This window comes from Carcharhinus amblyrhynchos, chromosome 2, assembly GCF_965287045.1.
Source record: "Carcharhinus amblyrhynchos chromosome 2, sCarAmb.v2.hapA, whole genome shotgun sequence".
Taxonomy (NCBI): domain Eukaryota; kingdom Metazoa; phylum Chordata; class Chondrichthyes; order Carcharhiniformes; family Carcharhinidae; genus Carcharhinus; species Carcharhinus amblyrhynchos.
The window spans coordinates 73,956,535-73,978,285 of record NC_137325.1 but is presented as its reverse complement, the minus strand read 5'-3'; the positions used below and the strand labels follow the sequence as shown (position 1 = coordinate 73,978,285).

The following is a 21,751-nucleotide window of genomic DNA, read 5'->3' as shown; positions in this document are numbered from 1 at the left end:
TGTTCTCCCACAATTGCAAAGTAAAAGGACACTAATGCATCAAATTTTAAATCTCACATTTCTCTAAGCATAGAAGAAAGTGTTTCAAGATACTCTTTTCATTATTTACTTTTAACTGCATATAAATCACAAACCATGCATACTGCAAAATATAAACTCCAAATTCATGTCTAGAATTTTTCTTACTGATTAATTTTAGTCCAATTTTATCTCAGCAAACAAGATATTGATTTATAATTTACGTATTTTATATTGTTTTTATTTAGTTGGAAATTACTGCATTAATGATTAATACTGCAGCAGAAAAATTATTAATTGATTATTCATATTTCAAATTTAGAGAAAACTATATCTCAAGCTTAATCTAATTCCACCATAGATGCAGGGATTATACAGAAATAAGGACATATTCAAAGCATGAAGCATACTGTCACCATAAATAAATTGTTTAGATAGTACACTCGTAGAGAGAATATAAATATAAAAAGTACATTTATTATTAACTAATGCTATGTGGATAACTTTCTGGGCATAAGTGCTTTATCCTGTTTTTACATCATGAGAAGAAATAAAGATGGTTAGGTAATGAAGATAAAAGTGCTAGAAATTGTAATATTTGCAAACATTCCTTTTGACACAGCTGAAGTGCAGATTAAATCACAAAATTCTATGAGTTTCTACAGTTGGCATGAAGATGTTTTCACAGAATCCGTACAACGCGGGAAGAGGCCATTCAGCCAGCACCAACAACAATCCCACTCAGGCCCTATTACCGTAACCCCACATATTTACTCTGCTAGTCTCCAATTTAGAATGACCAATCGACCTAACCTGCAAACCTTTGGACTTTGGTGTTTAAAATAAAGAGCTGAAATTGTGTAAGTTCTAATCTCCTGCAGCTTGACTGTTGCAGATTACAATAAATAAAATTGTAAGGATTCAAATTTACTTCAATAAAAATTTGAAAATTTAAAATTAAGAATTTCACACCTTGACTTGCCATCTTGCAATTGGCTGGTCATCAATAAGTTCTATACTTTCAAATGGTTGACCAATCTCAGCTGGAATCCGGCAGTCTACAGCTCGAGTACTCAAAAATGTCGCTGTTGTCGGTTGTGAGACAGTTGGAACCCATTCATCATTGACGTACTACGCTCAATTAGATAACGAAAATTGAAAGGCACAACATTAATTCTGACAACACAATTAAAAAAATTATAGCACACCTTACACTAGTTCCACATGGTTCTTACATCTGTAGACCAAATTTCACTCCCTTCCCTTTGAGTGCAAACATACGTTTGCAAATAAATCCTTTGGCCATGAAGTAGTGGTGGGCTAATTAGGATCAGGGAGCATCCATACTTCATATGCCAGGTCAAGTAATTTCTAATGACAATAAGCTTCACTGAGAATTTAAGGCTAAATTATGACAAGATTATTGAACAGCACAAACCCCAAAAAAGGCTACAACATTACCTCATTGCCATGTATGCACAGTCTGAGAAAGCCTATGAAAAGTCCAAGTGAAAGTAAAAGTATGCAATATTTTCAACCTCTTTGGGCATTATGAAGCATTATTTCCGACTTACACCTGTCTCTTGTAACAACCATTGTACAATTTAGGTGCTTTGATATAAAAATTGTAATCACATCTGGCGCTGTGCTAGAAATTAAAACTGAGTCACTTTGTACAATGGTCATAATTTGATGATTAAAATAAGAATATTTGTAATTTGAGATAATTTAGTGGACTCAAAAACTAATTAACGGTCACAGATTAATCTTCAATTTGACAGGTGTATAAAACTAATTATGAATACATAGTTCTTCATATGTTATGGTGGGGGGGAAGAGACCAAAAATCTCAGTCTTGTTATGCATCGATATGATGTGGTTCTGGTGGTGGTAAGTAAACGTAAGCAGCTTCAATGAAGATTGTAAGATTTTCAATGGCCACATTTCTCCAGCACCGGGTGTTCATGTGCAGGTCAAGCTGAGGCTGGAGAATCATGGAGGAGTCGTCCTGAACCCTGACATAATCTGGTTCACGTCCAGTGAAGGCATGAGCCAGATTAGCATATTTAAAATAATCATTTAAACATGTAGGGATGGCTTGGAGGCAGATTCCTCCAGTTCCTGTAATTCACTGACCATCGGGCGCAGGGAGAACCTGGCATAAATCCCTACTTGTCTTCACAAATGTTGACCTGGACATCTAGCGATAGGTGAGTAGTGGAGTTTGCCCTTCTAGGATCAAGGATTGAGGGTGTTGCCCCATGTCTGCAGGGGGTGCCTTGTCTGTGTGCACAGGGTGGAGATAAGGAGCACTTTCAACTTAACTTTGAGACCTGAGGAGCTGGTCTTGGTCCCCACTCCAAAAAATTTCTGAATGTGGTTGAATTGCAAACTGAATTGCACTGACCTTTCCAGCAGGAATCTCACCGACTTTCCTCACTTGGGACAACACTTAGAAATTTTTGGGAGAATTACACCAAATACACCTTTTCAGTGTTTAAAGCATCTAAGAGTTGTTTGGGGTATGAAAGAATAATAAGTGTGCCTGTGGCTGTGTGTTTCTGAATTTTGATTTTCAGGAAGTGCTGATTGATTAACTTGAGAACTTCTGCTTTTCAATTGGCTTAAGTTTATGGGGCTGAAAGAGTAACTGAATCAGTTAAAATTGGGCTTCAGCACACTAATATCTCTATTATATAAAGAGCTAACTACAGGTTGAGTCCTTCATCCGAAAACCTCGGGGCCGACTGCATTTCGGATTTCAGTTAATTTTGCTCATCAGATACTGCATATAAACTTACATTATAATAGTGCAAGCCTAGTCTGGCTATAGTCTAAAGTAAATAAAATGGCTCAAAAAGTAAGATATATCACTGAATAATACATGTAGAGTGCATATAATAAGCTTCTTTTTGATATATTGACCACAAAGATCACAAGGTAAACAGTGCAGACAAACAACTAGAATTCTTGTACTCAAGGTCATTGAGGTTCAAAGAAACTGTGGTTTTTGGATGTGTTCGGTTTTCAGACTGACAAGTAAAGGATACTTGACCTGTACATAGCAAAACCATAATGAAAGTATAAAGAAATCAAATATGCGCACTTGGATAAATCATGGGAATTAAGTTTAAACTGTTATAAAATAATGCTCAATATTCAAAGACTGAGACATACTTGGCGAGTGTTAGCAAATAGTATCTTTATGTCATTCCAAACATACTACTTTTTAATCTCTCAGAAACCTCTCTCACATCACTTCCCAACTATCTGCAGAACTGAAGGTTAAAAGGTATTTAATAAAATAGCCCTGCACTATATTTACTATTGAGTATAGACTGCATCCTATAACTTTACTTACTTTTAGCTTGATGATTTCACACGTTAAACTTGCAGACTCCACGAACCACTGGCCAAAGACCCTCACAGAGGCACAGTCATACTGCCGAACATCACACAATCCAGAATTCTCCAACTCTGTGATTTCAGGAAGCTGATCTTCGATGTTAATATCATAAAATGTGAATCAAATTGTACTCTCAGCAAAATTTTAAACTTGCAAGACCTTATATTTTGTCATATGCAAGTCTATTCTAAAGTACAAACATCCTGCATGGTTTTTCTTCAAGAACACATATATTTCATTCGTTCATTTGCAAAGATGCAGAGATGCCAGTGTTAAACTGGAGTGGGCACAGTAAGAAGTCTCACAACACCAGGTTAAAGTTCAACAGGGGTTTATTTGGAATCATGAGCTTTCAGAGCCCTGCTGCTTCATCAGGTGTGCGGCTCACCTGATGAAGGAGCAGCGCTCCAACAGTTCATGATTCCAAATAAACCTGTTGGACTTTATCCTGGTATTATAAGACTTCTTACTGTTATCATTAGCGAAATGTGGGGAGATGGGGCGGGGTGGGGGAGGTGTGTAGGAGTCAAGACAACAAGCAATACGTAACTGGATTGTTCTCCCCACTCAATTAGATGCCTCCTCTTTGCTCAGTATTTCCCCCATACTGTACAGCTCTGTTCACCAAAGGACAGAAAGGTGAACAGAACCTGCATCAGCAGGGTTTACACTGCTCAATTATTAATAATTCTACAAAACATCAATTGGCATGCTAAAGACTGCAAATACACTAAGAAGTTTTAAAAAATTATGAGTTTTATCGATTTGTGCCACAATACTTACTGACTAAAACACTGCAATCATAGCTGCTGAAACCTGAAAAACAGGTACAACCCCACTCAGTACATTCACCATTGGCACTGCAGGAATTGGGACACCTTAGTGCTGACAAGATGTCCTGAGGTACACTGGACAAATCACCTTTGCCACTTCCATGATGGATTCCATCTTCAAGAAGTTTCCTTTCACATTCATTCTCTAACAAACCTAGACCTCCACTTGCCCAGGTGACATCATCCTTAAGCTGAAGATCCAAGATGCAAATATCTATAACATCCATTAACCGTTGGCCCAGTAATTCTCCACAGGCTTGACCTATACTAGAATTGGCAACTGTCTGTTGGCATAAATCAAAGGCCACAGCTTCTGTCAGTCCAGAAGATGTAGGCCAAGAAGGCAAGATTTCTTGATGAAGTTCAGAAGTATGGTCCTCAGGAAAGAAGTAACTAAATCCTTCCAAGTCTGTCTGGGTAAGGCTTTGAAAAGGGAATGTTGGTAAGTATTCATAATAATTTTGCCGTTTCCATCTTCTTTTGTCAAGATATCCTTTCTGATGGTGTTTATATTTATGTCTGTTCCTTCTAGTGTACTGCCTTAACGTGGCTTGTTTTCTCCGCATGGGATGCACAAAGGAAACCCTTGCAAAATGGAGGGTTTGGTTTAATTTACTCAGACTGGCATAATGTATATCTTTTAAAGTAGGAACTGTAGACTTATTTTGAGCATTGCGTCTACTAATTCCTCGAATCAGCTCAACAGTGCTGATGTACTCTGCTGTAACATCCAGTACAGGTATCAAATTGGAAAATCTCACATTTTCACTTCCCAGACAGGCTGAAGGAGTCACAGATTGAGGAACAGAATCTAGTTTATTGGAAGATTGTTGCAGCACAATTGAATCAGAGCTACAAGTGCAATAACGTTTTCTTTTGACAATAACAGGTGAAGGTGGTGTTTTATCAAATAGACTCTTTCCGGACAGAATTCTGTAAAGGCACAACCAGAAATAACATTACCACATTGTTCACAGATCTAGCACACTGGCTGACAACTGCATTTTCAGGCTCAATGACGGTTGGTGTGTATCAAATACATAAACAATAGTTTTGTACCAACACATATTCTCAATTAATGCATTGTTTTGAAAATAAACATATTCTACAATGCAAAATTACCATTTCATGCACAGGAATCTGGTACATCCTTTGTAGAATTATCCATTTTTTTCATTCCATTGATGTTAATGGAAATAAATATGTGGGCCACGCAATGCACTCTGCCATGTAAACAATCATGCAGTGCCAAAGAAAACTTAATGCATCATTTTGGGCAAAAACTTCTGTATTAATCATACCTCCAATTTTCAATGAAACTATCAAGGTTGACGATTTGTTCTTGAGTTAAGGGATCATCTGAACCATGGAAGTCATTATTCATATCACCATCAAATGTCCCACATAGACCCCTGGTTCTTTGGAAGTCTACACCTGGTGCTCTGAGTGTTAAGCTCATTCCCCATTCACTAACATCAGCACGGACGAATGCTCCAGAAGAAAATGTGATCTATAAGGCGAAACAAAATTGCAGCAAATTATCTTTATTTGATACTTTTGCTTCTATATGATCCTAATTATATGATCAGCATAGCACTAAAATATATCTGCAATTACATGGAGATCTACATATACCCTCTCCCTTTTTAATGAGAAAATTGTAAATTGATAAGCAAAAGTCTTGCTATATACAGATGCTACAGTTTTAAATCTTAATTGAATCTGCAGTCAATCCCTGATCAAATACTGCAGTCATGGTAGGCCCTAATTCGGGGCTTGCATTAAATGGGAGCAAAGGTCTTCAGTCTTGCTCCCTTACACATGTGGATGGAACAGGTGCTGATGGCTACTATTCATGACTTTGGCAGAGTATTTGGATGAGGGCTGGGTTGCAACTCAATGTTTTGTTTGTATTTATAACGAACAAGATGAATGATAACGTCTTTATTTTTAATACCACGTTATATTCTTCCTCTACAATTGAAGACTCATAAATGCATAAATTATTCCTTTGACAGTAATAAGCTTGAATCAGGACTTCTGGAAAAGCATAAAAGTAAATGACTGCAGTTGCTGGAATCTGAAACAAAAACAGAAAACCTCAGCAGGTCTGACAGCACCTATGAAGACAGAATAGACTTGCTGAGATTTTCTAGCATTTTGTTTTTGGAGAAGCATATATGCAAAGAACTAGCTAGCAGATATTTGGATCTAGACATCACTCAACACTTCAGTCCAAATAAAAACCACAAAAAAGCAATACAGGTTAAAATTCCACACAGGTACAAGCAGTACAAACTGTAACAATGGAGTTACAGTTTGTGATCAATAGGATTCCTGCAATATTTCAAACCCCATATACTACTGCTGAATTGGCTATGTACAGTGCATTAAGTTTAAAACCACAATCACTTGGCAAGTTTCATGCTTGGATCAAGATACTGTAATTAAGCATTATGCTTGGATACATTAATAGACACAGTGGAAATGAATGAAAAATGATCCAATATCAAATTCAGATCAGACTGACATTCATTAATGATCTTAAAATTGGTACATACTGGCAAAACTTAAGTTACTTATTAATCACAAGAGAATGTGTGAAAGTCAAAACAAAATATTTTAAAACCTGCATTTATTCATGGGAAAATTCAAGGAAATGCAGGACACATCGCTCCTTTTAAGAGACCATTTTCATGCCTACAACTAATATTAATCAGGAATAAATAACAGGCACTCAAACACCTTATGCCTTGCATGTGGTTTGTGCGTGCGTATCAATGAAAGCTGATAAAAAAAGTGGCCCTCTCACATGGATCAGAAAAAATTGGATATAACATTGGCAAAAACTGGAAGGGCGAAAGGGTGGAGTTTAACCTGAGCCACCTACCACTCTGCAGGACAGAGCAGATGAGCACAGTTCCAGCTTGCAGGAGGCAATAACTCCAAGTAAAGACAGAGAATCAGCATATATAATTTAAAATAAAAACATAAAATGCTGGAAGAACGCAGCAGGTCTGACAGCATCTATGGAAGAGAGAAATTTGGGTGGATTTTCCTGCCCAGACCAGAAATTCCCACCCAAGGTCAATGGACCTTTAAATTGTTCGCCAAATTATCTCTCCTGCCCTCTATGATTCTTGCAGAGGGTGGGACAATAAATTTCCACCCAATGTTTCGAGTCTGTATGAGCTCCATGGCAGGGGTCTCCTTAGGTGTGTGTGTGTACGTTGGGTGGGGTGAGTGGGTGGGGGATGCTTGTTAGAACATGGTGTTGTGCCTGCATTGAATAAGGGGAGGATGGTGCCAGTGACTGGGGGGAGGAGCCTGCCCAGATGCCTGTGGGGTGGGAGTGGAGGCGGTGGGAGTCAAGTCACCTTGATGCTTGTGTGGTTGGTGGTAGGGCCTTTACATTTAACTTTGAGATTTGTGCCCCAAATCTCAGTATCCCGTGTTGCTGGCAAGTTTACCACCACCCCACCCACCAATACTTTGAAATTGTCCAAGACTGCTGTTAAATCAGGTGAGAAAAGACAGCTGTGTGACCGACAAGTTACACACAGTGTTTCTCACCCTATTCAATACTGTGCAATTTTGGGAAAATTGCACCCATCTTCAGGTCAAATTAGGTGTCTTTATCAATTGAAAGGGATTCCATGCCATCGGTTATTCAGCTGATATGCAATGGAGAGATCATCATAAATGTCGGTGCCAGATATCAGAAAATTGCTATGCTGCCTTTGTTTCTCCCCAGTCAAGTTTCCCACAGCAGAGTCAGCAGCTTGGCTCCTTGGAGGAAGGTCTACCCTCTAGGATCTTGGCTTATGATTCCTGTGAGGAGCCCCTGAAGAAGTTGAAAGATACAAATGAAACCACATGAGCTCAAAGATGATCACTGAGAAAACCACTGTGTTGCTAAAGTTGCAACTGGACAGATACCAACTCAAGAACAGCTACTTTTCTGCTGCAATCTGACTTTTGAATAGATCTACCTTGTATTAATTTGATCTTTCTCTACAGCCTAGCTATTACTGTAACACTACATTCTACACTTTCTCCTTTTCCCCTATGAACAGTATGTTTTGTCTGTATAGTGTGCAAGAAACAATACTTTTCACTCTATACTAGTACATGTGACAATAATAAATTGAATCAAATATGAAGGTGTCCTTCAACATGTACCATCAAAGGTTTCTTTGCACACCATTGTTGAAGCCATTGTCCTGCACTTTCTCCAACACAAAGTGCTCCCACATTCAATAATCCTTTCATCTCACTAGCACCCACTGCACATCACGGAATTTGGATGTGGTTGCAGTGACAGAGACTTGGTTAAAAGGAGGACAGGACTGGCAGCTGAATATTCCAGGGTATAAGTGTTTTAGGCATGACAGAGGAGCGTCTAAAAGAGGTGGGAAGTAGCGATATTAGTTAGGGAGCATATTACAGCAGTGCAAAGGGTGGACAATTTAGAGGAGTCATGCAATGAGTCGCTGTGGGTGGAGCTCAGGAACAGGAAGGGTGCAATCACTATGCTGGGGGTATACTATAGAGGTCACGCACCCAATAGCCCGCGTGAAATGAAAGAATGGATATGTAAGGAAATTCTGGATAGGTGCAGAAAAAATAGGGTTGTTGTAGTGGGAGACTTTAATTTCCCTGGTGTGGATTGGAAGGTGCTTAGGGCTGGGGGTCTGGACGGGGAGGAATTTGTAAAATGCATACTGGAATGTACTTTGGAGCAGTATGTAGTTAGCCCGACTAGAGAGGGGGCTATACTGGACCTAGTTCTGGGAAATGAGCCTGGTCAGGTGGTCAAGGTTTCAGTAGGGGAATATGTGGCAAATAGTGACCACAATTCTGTTTACTTCAGGATACTAATGGAAAAGGATGAGTGTCGTCTAAAGAGTAGGGTGCTAAATTGGGGGAAGGCTAGCTATAGCCAGAATAGGCAGGAATTGGTGGCCTTTGATTGGGAGAGGATGTTCAAGGATAAGTCCACATCTGGTATGTGAGAGTCTTTTAAGGGACATCTGATAAGGCTGCAGGACAGACATGTGCCTGTAAAAGGGAAAGGTAGGAAAGGCAGGATTAGAGAGCCGTGGATAACTAGGGATATTGACGACTTGATCAGAAAGGAGAGGTGTACGTTAGTTCCAGGCAACTGAGAATGGAGAGATCTCTGGAGAATACAGAGAGAGTAGGAGAGAACTCAAACGGGGAGTTAGAAGGGCAAAAAGAGGTCATGAAATGGCCTTGGCAGACAAGATTAAGGATAATTGAAAGGCATTTTATTCATATGTTAGGAACAAAAGAGTTGTTAGAGAAAAACAAAAGACCTCTCAGGGACAAAGGAGGAGAATTATGTTTAGAGCCCAAAGGAATAGGGGGGATCCTGAATGAATACTTTGCATCAGTATTCACAAAGGAGAGGGACTTGTTGTCCGGGAGTGTCTTAGAAGGAGTTGTTGACCCGTTGGAGAAAATCTCCATTACAAGGGAGGAAGTGTTAGGTTTCTTAGGGAACATTAAAACTGACAAATCCCTGGGGCCTGATGGCATTTACCCTAGACTACTCAGGGAGACAAGAGATGAAATTGCTGGGCCTCTGACGGAAATCTTTGTCTCTTTTTTGGACACAGGTGAGGTCCCAGAGGATTGGAGGATAGCGAATGTGGTACTGTTTAAAAAGGGTTGTAGGGATAACCTGGGTAATTATAGGCCGGTGAGCTTGATGTCAGTGGTAGGGAAGTTGTTAGAGAGGATTCTTAGAGAAAGGATGTATGCGCATTTAGAACAGAACAATCTCATAAGTGACAGGCAACATGATTTTGTAAGAGGGAGGTTGTGCCTTACAAATCTGGTGGAATTTTTTGAGGAAAACGGTTGACGAAGGAAGAACCGTGGATGTCATCTATATGGATTTCGGTAAGGCATTTGAAAAAGTCCCTCATGGCAGGTTGGTGAAAAAGGTTAAGGCTCATGGGATACAAGGACAGGTGGCTAGATGGGTTGAGAACTGGCTTGGTCACAGGAGACAGAGGGTAGCAGTGGAAGGGCCTTTTTCTAGCTGGAGGTCTGTGACTAGTGGTGTTCCGCAGGGCTCCGTACAGGGACCACTGCTATTTGTGAAATACATAAATGATTTGGAAGAGGGAGTAACTGGTGTGATCAGCACGTTTGCAGATGACACGAAGATGGCTGGACTTGCTGATACTGATGAACAGTGTCGGACAATACAGCATGATATAGATAGGCTGGTAAACTGGGCATTGAAATGGCAGATGGAATTTAATTCAGATAATGCGAGGTGATGCATTTTGGAAGAAATAATGTAGGGGGGGGGAGTTATATAATAAATGGTAGGACCATTAAGAGTAGAGAAACACAGAGGGACTTAGGTGTGCGAGTTCACAAGTCCTCGAAGGTGGCAGCGCAGGTGGAGAAGGTGGTGAAGAAGGCATACGGTATGCTTGCCATTATATGAAGGGTATAGAGTATAAAAGCTGGTGTCAAATGTTGCAGTTGTATAGTACGTTGGTTAGACCACATTTAGAGTACTGCATCCAGTTCTGGTCAATGCACTACCGGAAGGACGTGGAGGCCTTGGAGAGAGTGCAGAGAGGGTTTACCAGGATGCTGCCTCGTACCCTTAGCTATGAGGAGAGATTGGGCAAACTGGGGTTGTTCTCCCTGGATAGACGGAGAATGAGGGGAGACCAAATAGAGATATATAAGATTATGAAGGGTATAGATAGAGTGGGAAGCTTTTTCCCAGGTTGGATGCGGAAGTCACGAGGGGTCACAGGCTCAAAGTGAGAGGGGCGAAGTATAACTCAGATGTTAGAGGAATTTTTTTACACAGAGGGTTGAGGGGGCCTGGAATGCACTGCCAAGCAGGGTGGTGGAGGCAGACACACTAGGGTTGTTTAAGACTTACCTAGATAGGCACATGAGCAGATTGGAGATGGAGGGATACAAAAGAATGTTCTAGTTGAAGATCAAGTGCCTCAGGACGTTCCTGGGAATTAATAGATTCCTATCAGCCGTCCAACAAATTTTAAGGCTCACCTTGTCACTTATGTTGGAGCTATTGGGGATCTTCCATAAATGTCTGTATAGCCTGTTGTATGTCTATTGATGTTTATTGATGTCTCCTTTTTACATCCACAGGCAATTCAGTCCACCTTGTTGGCCAACAAGGGGCATACACGCGGTGAGTTGTGCGAGGATTGCTCTTGGATGTTGCTTCGAGAGTTGCCTAGTGCTTCACGTCCGATAGTGTATGCTTAAACTGGACCAATTGACGGGCAACATGACAACTCAGTGATTATCACTGTTTGCTGTGCAGTTATAGGGACCCGGGTCGGATCTCTGGCTTAGATCAATGTCTGTGGGAGTTTGCACATTCTCCCCGCGCTTGCGTGGGTTTTTTCCGGGTGCTCCGGTTTCCTCCCACATCCCAAAAACGTGCTTTTTAGGCTGATTTGTGTCATAAATTGTTCCTGAATTGGATCTCCCTTAATCTGGCGCACATATAATTCCCTAAATTTGCACCCCTTTATTGTGGAGTCCACTCGAGGTAGACAGAAACGTTGTCGATCGACGAAAGACTTGAATAAGGCACTCAATGAGTGTTAAAATGGGCGGCGTGGGCTTGTAGGGCCAAAGGGCCTGTTTCCTGTGCCGTGCTGTTCTTTGTTGATCCCTCTTGTCATACTATTCCTCAAGGCTGATGGCCATTTGGCTGGCAAGAGGCAGCAATAAAGATGAATGGATAATGGAAACTTGAAATAAAGTTCATGGTGCATAACCAGTGACAAAAAAACCGACATATTAAGAGCTCTGCACACACAAGCGATCGTGTTTGTGAAGTTCTTGATCTTTATTTTCTGATTACTTTTAGCATGACCTTGCTCCTGTAGCTTCAGCAGAGCCAAAGGCAGACTGCTTGATCTCTTGTACTGACTGCTCATGGCTGAGGTTCTCTGGGTTATGGATCATGTGATGGAAGCATTAAGGTTTGCTCCATCCGCACCTGCACAGTAGCAGCCTTGGCCATCAGGTCCAATCATCTGGCCTGACTGAGGTGGGGTTGGGCGGGTTTGGAGACCGATTTGCAAGCTATTGCTGAGGGCCTGCTTGCACTCAGTTACCTAATACATCATGAAAATAGCCATTCTTTCCATGGAGATGGGTATCAGTTTGAGATCTGGTATTAGTATGTCTTTAATACTAGAGTTGGACTCCTTCAATCTGTCTGCATTTGTGTGCTATGTGTCTGGAAATTCTGACAGAACCCAATATATTTTCTGCCACTTCTCCAGATTAGACATCTTTGATAATGACCCTGAAGCTCAACATCTGTGGCCGGCTAAGCAGAGCTTGGAAGAAACTCTCTCCTGTCCCTGTCTCCAACACCTGCTCCTGTCCACTTGTGATGTGCAGCTCACCAGGTGACACCCAACTACCTAGCTTGGAGTCCCTATTGAGGTGAGCTTATGTGAGCTGGGAGAAGGTACACAGTTGTCTGCTTCACAGACTATGTAACCTTCTCTGAGGACTCCCTGGCCTTCTTCTGCACCAGCTGCTATGTTGCACTTAAAGGATCAGTGAAAGATATAAGCCATGAGTTAGAAGTGAAAAGAGAAAGGAATCAAAGTTATCATTGTGTCAATGCTGGTTATATCAAATGAACATAAGCAATTGTTCTGTTCCATGTATCTCTGGTATCTAATTCTGTGATCAAGTGGCTGCAAGCCACTTCTCCATCCTCAACGGTCAGAAACACCATCACTCTGTTGATCTCACTGGCTCCTCTTCCATAGCAATCAAGGTGGTGATTACCAAAGGGTCAACCCCCAGTTTGCTGCCTCTCCCTGGTGTTGTCTTCCCTACAAGGAAAGAAAGAAGTGAGTTACAAATGTGAGAGTTGAAGTGTTTTAAATAGGATGGAAGGACTAGTTATTCCTCTCTCTGGAGCCACCTCCTTACATCGCCATCTGAATAGCCACTATATCACTCTCATACTCATCTGAAGGTACCTCCAGAGAGAAGAATGTGTGGAAGATGTGTTCATTTGAGGAGCATTATGCAGGGAAAGAATGGAGAAGTCAGAATGACAGGGGTGACATTTAAATGTGACATGCTGCTCACCTTTTCTGCCCTGGTGCAGTCATTGAGCCTCTTGCTGTACTTTATCTATGAGCAAGGGACCAAATTCCTGCTGCCCAGCTCCTCAGCAACTTTCAGCCATGTTTGTTCACTTTCATAGGATGGCCTCTTCTTTCCATCTATGGGAAGGATCCCTTACAGTTCGTAGCATTATCTCCAGGGAAGCCTCCGACAACTGGGGAGGGGATGATTGTAGTCTTCCCATGTTGAGACTCTAGCAGTAGAGTCAGTCAATAGTTGTGGCATGAATCAATTCTGTCCCTGCCATAGTCTCTTTAAATAGCAAGTCAGATGTAGGTTGTCATCATGCCCACCCCAAAGTGAGATGTTAATGTTGTAGCTGAGTTAAAATGCCACGGCAAAGCTTGCTCCATGATCTTTTGCTTTCCTGGTTTGCTACCGGCCTCCCCCACTGTGAACAGTCAAAAGTTTAAAATTTTGTCCAAACTTTCTGAATTCAATTTTGATGTATTGGTATTGTGAACTATCTTAGCAAAATTAATGTAAAACTTTAATCCCATGGAGTGTAAATTGGGCATCAAGGCTCGAGTTGAGTCCAAAAAGAAAATCACATCATCAGTGAGAATAGCGATTTAAAACTTTCCCTTTACAACTGTTATTGCAATTGTGTTTCTGATCAATAAATCCATACTAATGGTCCATATCCAGATATAATTTAAACACACTGGACTGAAAATGGCCATTGCAAAGTTAGCAGATAAATACTCAAAGCATAACATTTTTTGGTAATTATTTGGCTAATTAAATTAATATGTTAAATGATTTCATCAGTAAAATAAGCCAGAATAACATCACGAAAGAGTATTTTTAACAAACACTGTTCTGTCTGTAAAGGTAGGACACATTAGTATTTTGTTTACATTTACTTAGGTGAGATGTGGTGTAACCATGTTTGCTTCAAGTATGCTTGCATCAGAAATAAATAGAAGACTTTTGTTTGCAGAAGTTCAAATTATAGCCTGAAATAATTATAGACTGAAATAATGAACTCTCAAATTCAAAGCAATAAAATTAATTTATACTGCCATTTAAAATAAATCATTTAACACCTGCACAAAACAAAAGATGTCACACAAGGTCATAAGTATTTGCCCACTAATGCCACCAACAGTAATTTACTGACTGCTGTTTTACTGAATAACAGTATAATGAATGACAGTAAAAATATAAACAGTAAAAATATAAACAGTAAAAATGTAGGGAGAAACACTTACTGTTACTTTTTTTCCTTGGTAAGATTCAGTGATTTTAACATTGTTGCCAGTAATGTCTTGACTTTTTACGGATAAATGTGGCCTGGTTTCATGTAGTTGTCCATTACACATATCAAAAGCGATAACGTCTGCTCCTTCTTTGGCTACAAATCCACAGTTGCAAGATGCTGGATAGTGAGGACTCCCACAGTCCCATTGACGGATATGTACTTCAAAGTCTCGAGCAACACTCTTATACAGCATAAAGGTCCCAGTTTTGTAATTATCATAGCGCCTAGGGTTGCAAAGAAAATATACTGGAATGACTGAAAATGACTGCAAAAGCAATAGACATTTTACAAATTTACTAAACAATTTAAGATTAATCAAATGCATTACTGGGAAATTGCTGTAATTTATAGTGATATTTCTGATAGTATCTGTTCAATAAGAAAAACAATTGCTTTCTTATAATATATTTAATATTGTAATAATTTAATCAAAGTTGCAATACAATGCACTTTGTTAACTCTTTATAAATTTGGTTTCGTGGCCAGAGGTTTAGCAGCACTTATCAAGTAAAATGATTAATTCAAAGTGTGTCATAGTAACTTAGGACAAATTACAGAAAAAATTTGAAGAAAAGTTAATGGTGTACAACTAAATATTTCTATTTCAATGTGGGCATTGCTGGCCCAGCCAGCATTTATTGCCCATCCCTAACTGCCCCTGAACTGAGTGGCATGCTGGGCCATTCAAAAATCGACCATTGTTGGATCTGTAGGCCAGACCAGGTAAAGATGGCATATTTCCTTCCTCAAAGGACATTAGTGAACCAGATACTTTCATGGTCATCATTTGACTTTTCAATTCCAATGTTTTATTGAATTCAAATTTCACTATTTGCCATGGTAGGATTTGAAACAGGTTCTCCGAAGCATTGTCCCAAGTCTCTAGATTTCTAGTTCAGTCACAATATCTCTACACCACTGTTGCCCCTGAAAAGTCCCAGGTGAAAAGTTAGAGGAGTTTAATTTTTTTTAAGTATTGATTTGTGGGAAATGGGCATTGCTCATTGGCCAGCATTTATTGCCCATCCCTAGTTGCTCTTAGTTAGAGGGCAGTTCAGAGTCAACCACATTGCTGTTGCTCTGGAATCACATGTAGGCCAGACCAGGCAAGGAAGGCAGATTTCCTTCCCTAAAGGACATTAGTGAATCAGATGGACTTTTAAAACAATTGGCAATGGTTTCATGATCATCAGTAGATTCCTAATTGCCAATTTTTTTATTGATTTCAAATTCCACCATCAGCCATTGCACGATTCAAAACCGGGTGCCCAGAACTTTAGCTGAGTTTTTGGATTAATAGTCTAGCGATAATATCACTAGTCCATCTCCTCTCCTTTCACATCTAAAAACTGGCACCTCTAACATTAGATAATATTAGTGCTCGATTATTGTTACAACTGTTTATCAATTTATTTTAGTTGAAGAGGTAAACTTTCAGTGGTTCTATAACTAATATAAAATCTACTATAATATTTAAACTAACTTTACAAATTACTTAAACTCATTTGTGAGTGGAATTTCATGATGAAGAATAAACAGAATAGAGATAAAAGCCACCTTTTAAAAGTGACCTGTGTACATTAAGCAATTCAGACCCAGGCAGAATTAAAATATCTTAGTTAAGTTTAAGGTTTTTCTCTGCATAACATGAATGCGCTATGATAATACCCATTTTGCGTACATAAATCCTACAGTATTATTTTTATCATGTTTTCTTTGTTAGTTTCTTGGGTTGTTTATTGAAGGCTGGCAGACGTCAGGAAATGAGTTTCTTTCTCTCAGGAAAGAAGGGGAGGGGGTGGGGAGAAAGAAAAGGTAAATCGAGAGCACCTAACCTTCTACACTTATTAATTTTTTTCCTCCAAATGTCCCACACGATCACAACTGGCAAGTTAACATGTAGGGCAGCAAAGCCTGCAGAAGGATGTAGTAGAGTAACAGGCATGGAAAGATTGCTTGAGGTGGGTATCTAGCTGAGTCACAAGGACACAAGAAACATGACCATAAGAAACATTTCCCAGCTGGTAGAAACAATTTCAGCATCTACCCTATCATGTCCCCTCAAAATATTTAGGTTTTAATGAGATCACTCCTAATTTTCTTAACTCCAGATAATATAAGCCCAATATACTTATCCCCTCAACATAAGACAACCCTCTCATTCTAGGGACCAATCTAGTGAATCTTCACTGTACCACCTCCAATGCAAGTAATTCTTTTCTTAAAATTGGAGTCCAAAATTGCACACAGTACTCCACACGTAGTCTTGCCAAAACCCATACAACTATAGCAAGGCTTTTTCATTCTTGTACTCCAATCTCCTTGCAATCAAGGGCAACAGGTCATTTGCCTTCTTAATTATTTGCTGCATTTGCATGTTAACTTTCTGCATTCCTTGTACAAGCACACTCAAGTTTCTTTGAGCATCAGGGATCAGATGATGTCTGGGGGTCAAGCTAGAACATTGTTGGGGAGCTGACAATGGGGAGCGGGAGGTTCGATTATAAGGTATGGTGGAAGGGGAAGATAGTGGTCAAGGATGTAAGCAGATGGATGTGAGGTGTCCAATTATAGAGTGGGGAGGTGCGTGGGGACTACGGACCAATTATGGGATGTAGGATGGGTGCTTGCAGGAAAGTTTGTTAGTGCTGGAGGAAGAAAAGTCCTGCTCCTGGGAGCCCACAAGGTGTGCTGCAAAAGATACATTACAATTGAAATCAGTTCTTCTTGCCAGTCTACAGACCATCAGAGATTATTAAGGGAGATCAAAATGTGTGAAAAATGTAGTGCACAAGAAAATCCTGCAAGGGAAAGACAAATCAGCAGGACATATTTAAAAATCCTGTACCTAAATGCATGCAGTATTTGGAATAAGATCAATGAGTTGATGGCACAAATAGAGACAAATGGGTATGATTTTGTAGGGATTACTGAAATATTGTTACAGGAGGTATGGGACTGGGAGTTGAATGTCCAAGGGTACTCAGTATTCCAAAAGGATAGGCAGGATGGAACAGGAGGTGGAGTTGCTTTATTGGTTAAAGATGACATTAAGGCTGTATTAAGAAATGACATAGGCACGAAGGACTAACATGTTGAATTGATCAGGGTGGAAATAAAAATCAAAGGAAAAAACATCTTGGTGCAAGTAATTACAGACTCCTGAGCAATACTTCCAAAATGGGGCACAACATAAACCAAAAAATAATGAGGGTTTGTGAGAAGAACACAACGGAAAACATGGGTGATTTGAATATGCATATTGGGTGGATCAATCAAATTGGCAAAGGTAGCATCGACGGAGATTTCATTGAGTGCATGAGGGATTGTTTCTTAGAGCAATATTTATGGAACAAACCAGGGAGCAGGCTATTTTAGATTTAATATAATGTAATGAAGAAAGGTTGATAAATAATCTTGCTGTTAAAGATCCTCTTGAAAAGAGTGATCACAGCATGTGAGAATCTCAAATTCAGATTGAGAGAGAAGACAGAGTTTTAGCAATGGGCAGTGGTAATTATATAGGTCTGAGGAAAGAGTTGCCCATGTAAACTGGGATCAAGTAATTGAGGTCAGGACAGTTGAGAAACAATGGCAAATGTCCAAAATAATATTGAATACCTCTCAACTAAAATACAGCCCCAAGAGGAAAAGGAATTGTGAAAGGAAGAAAAATGTTCCATGGCTAGACAAGGAAGTCAAAGAGGACATAAAGGTAAAAGGGCATACCAAACTGCAAAGGCTAGTGGTAAGCTGGAGGATTGGGAGAACTTTTAAGGCGTGACAAAAGGCTACTAAAATAGAATCAAAAGAGTTAAGATGAACTGTGAAAAGAAACTAGCAGAAAACAAACACAGATACCAAAAGCTTTTGTAAGTCTATAAAGAGGAATAGAATAGCTAAGGTGAATGTTGGCCCTTTAGAGGATGATACTGGTAACATATTAATGAGGAACACAGAAATGGCAGAGGCACTAAAACAATATTTTGACTCTGTCATCACAGTAGAGAATAATGAAGCTTTGTAGTTAATGCTTGGTGCAATAACCATCACGAGGGAGAAGGTATTGAATAAACTAACAGGAATAAAGCTAGACAACTCTCCAGAACTTGATGGATGGCACCCTCGGGTATTAAAGGAGTTGGCAGCAGAGATAGTGGATGCATTGGTTGTGATATTTCAAAATTCCTTAGATTCTGATAAGGTCCCAGTGGATTGGAACACCCTAATGTGGTGTCCCTATTCAAAAAGGGACAGAGGCAAGAAGTAGGAGATTATAGGCTGGGTAGCTTGGCCTCTGTGGTGGGGAAGTAGCAAGAATCAATCAATGAGGAGCAGATAAATGAGCATTTGGAAAGACAAAGCTCAATCCACCATTGGCTGCATGGTTTCATGAAGGGTAAGTCATGCTTGACAAACTTGCTTGGTTTCTTTGAAGACATAACGAGCAAGGTGGATAGAGGGTGACCTGTGGATGTGGTATGTCTGTACTTCAAGAAGAAGTTTGAAAAGGTGCTACTTAGAAGACTGATCCAGAAAATGAGCTCACAGGGGATTAGGATGAGAGTACGAGATTGGATTGAGGATTGGCTTACTGACAGAAAGCAGAGGGTCGAGATAAATGGATCCTTCTCTGGCTGGCGAAATGTACTTAGTGGGGTGCTGTAAGGATCAGTCGTTGGACTTAAGTGTTTTATGATCTATGTAAAATGATCTGTAAGCAGAGACACAGTGTAACATAGCAAAATTTTCAGATGATACTAAAATCATTGGAAAAGCAAGCACCGAGGAGGATATAAACTTTTATGGATATAAATAGGCTAGGTGAATGGCCGAAATTTGGCAGATGGAGTTTAATGTGGACTGTGTGAAGTTATCCATTTTGGCAGAAGAAGTAGAAAGGCAAATCATTACCAAAATGGAAAGCAGATTCAAAATGCATCTGAGCAGAGGGGTCTGGGCGTCTATGTTTATGAATTGCAGAAAATTGATTTGCAGGTGTAGCATGTAATAAAAAAAGCAAATGGGATGTTGGCATTTATTGCAAAGGGACTGGAGTATAAGAGTAGAGAAGTGTTGCAATTATAGATGGTGTTGGTGAGATCACATCTGGAGTATTGAGAACAGTTTTAGTCTCCTTATTTGAAGAAGGATGTGATGGCCCTCGAAGCAGTTTGCCAGATTTATTCCAGGGACGAAACGGTTGACGTATGAGTAGAGACTAAACAGTTGGGCTTATACTCACTGGAGTTTAGTAGGATGAGTGTGGATCGGGCCGAGGTATATAAAACACTAAAAGGGATTGATGAAGTAAACATAGACCAAATCCTTCCTCTTATGGGGCAACCTAGAACAAGAGGTCACAGGTATAGGTTGAGAGAGAGTAGATTTAACACAGAGATGAAGAGGAACTACTTACAGAAGGTGGTGAATTTATGGAACATGCTGCCCCATAGCACAGTAGAGTTTGAATCGTTGAATGGTTTCAAGAAGGAGATAGATATACTTCGAATTTTTAAAAATGTATAAGGGGATATGAGGAACAGGAGGGGAAATGGATTTGAGGCCAGTGAGAGATCAGACATGACCTGGTTGAACGGCAGAGCAAGCTGAAAGGGTTGAATTTGTCTACTTCTGCTCCTAATTCCTATATTGCCTCCTTTTATTTGCTATCTTTGCAAAGCCTTGTAATTTCAGCTGATTGTGGTTAAAAAATGAATCACTGTAAAAGTGGAGGCACACAATCTCCTTAAAAGGTTTCAATAATTGACCTGAGAGTAATTTGCTTCCATGTGGCTCATCCTATCACTGCCAAAGCCGAAAAAGGGGTTTCAAGACTGGTTGAGTTCCTGTTTCAGGCTTAACTTTTCAATCTCCTAACAGAACCAACCCGCTTATTTGGGGAGGGCAGAGTTTAGTGTGCAACCTGTTATAACTTCCTCTTGAGTAGCATTTGCAGAAAACCAAGAGATATCCACTCATTTTCCGTGATGTGTCCCATCAGTAACTGGAAGATCGTGCAAAACAAACTGAGAATGGGCAACAAAGTAAATTAAACAATAATTGGAACTCAAAATTAAACTACAATTGGAAGTTACCTGCCATCAAAAGTGATCAGATGTGGATCCGTAAATGAGTAACAATAGGCAGTGGGGACATCTTTCACTATTATCTAAATTTTAAGAAAAAAATAATGATTAAAATAACCAACTGCATAATTTGGTAGAAAGGAAGAGCTTCTAAGAGTTTGATCCTGTACACCCAGTGGGGATGCTGCATTAAGAGGTAGCATGGGTCAAAGACAAGGCTACAAACGATATTACAGCTTGAATTCTCCAACACATACTCCCTGTGAATGCAGGTCCTCACTGGACACATTAGATTCATGGATCTTAAAATGTAAGCATAGGAAATTTGTAAAATAAATCATGATGACCTGGAGTTTACACTAGGTTGCATTGATATTTTTGGCACAATTTGCTCAAAAACCAGCCAAACCAGCACAAAAACTCAAGAAATTTTCAACACAAATTGAGTTTCCATGATTTTTTGTCTTAATTTAATGGAATAACATAGTGTTTGAAATTGGCTGTCAAATTGCATTAATCACTATGGTGAGTTTCTGCTAACTATACCTGCTTCAGGACCTTCAAATAGACTTTTAAAGTTAAGCTGTTCTTATTAAATTCAAGGTCATTAAGGCACCTTTTCAAAGCACTTTAATTTTTACAAAATCAAGAACTGAATGATGGTATGATAATGTAATAAGTAAATGGTTTGTATAATTATTAATGCTACTTGGAATCAAATTATTCATAGGTAATGGACAAGATATGCTGATTAAAAATATTAAATATTTATTTTATAACAAACCCATTTTCAGTTATAATAGCAGTGTTTAATGAATCAAGTAAAACTTTTAATGCAGTTTTTAAAAATGACTTTAAAATGTTGCTTAATTGAATGCATTGGTTCACAGAAAATTTAACATTTGCAGATATGTAATTGATTTTACACAGAAATTGTGCAAAAAAA

The 21,751-nt window shown here is 39.6% G+C and overlaps 1 protein-coding gene across 1 annotated transcript in view; it reads right to left on the bottom strand.

The window, feature by feature from the left end:
- Positions 1-21,751, bottom strand: part of vwde (von Willebrand factor D and EGF domains) — a 247,121-nt gene that overhangs the window by 93,244 nt on the left and 132,126 nt on the right. Inside the window, exons 9-14 of the mRNA XM_080216599.1 lie at positions 20,815-20,888; positions 14,667-14,940; positions 5,559-5,767; positions 4,208-5,190; positions 3,380-3,516; positions 991-1,149 (exon numbers count right to left, since the gene is read on the bottom strand). Of these exons, the coding sequence (XP_080072725.1) occupies positions 991-1,149; positions 3,380-3,516; positions 4,208-5,190; positions 5,559-5,767; positions 14,667-14,940; positions 20,815-20,888 (1,836 nt within the window). The remainder of the gene's footprint in view (positions 1-990; positions 1,150-3,379; positions 3,517-4,207; positions 5,191-5,558; positions 5,768-14,666; positions 14,941-20,814; positions 20,889-21,751) is intronic.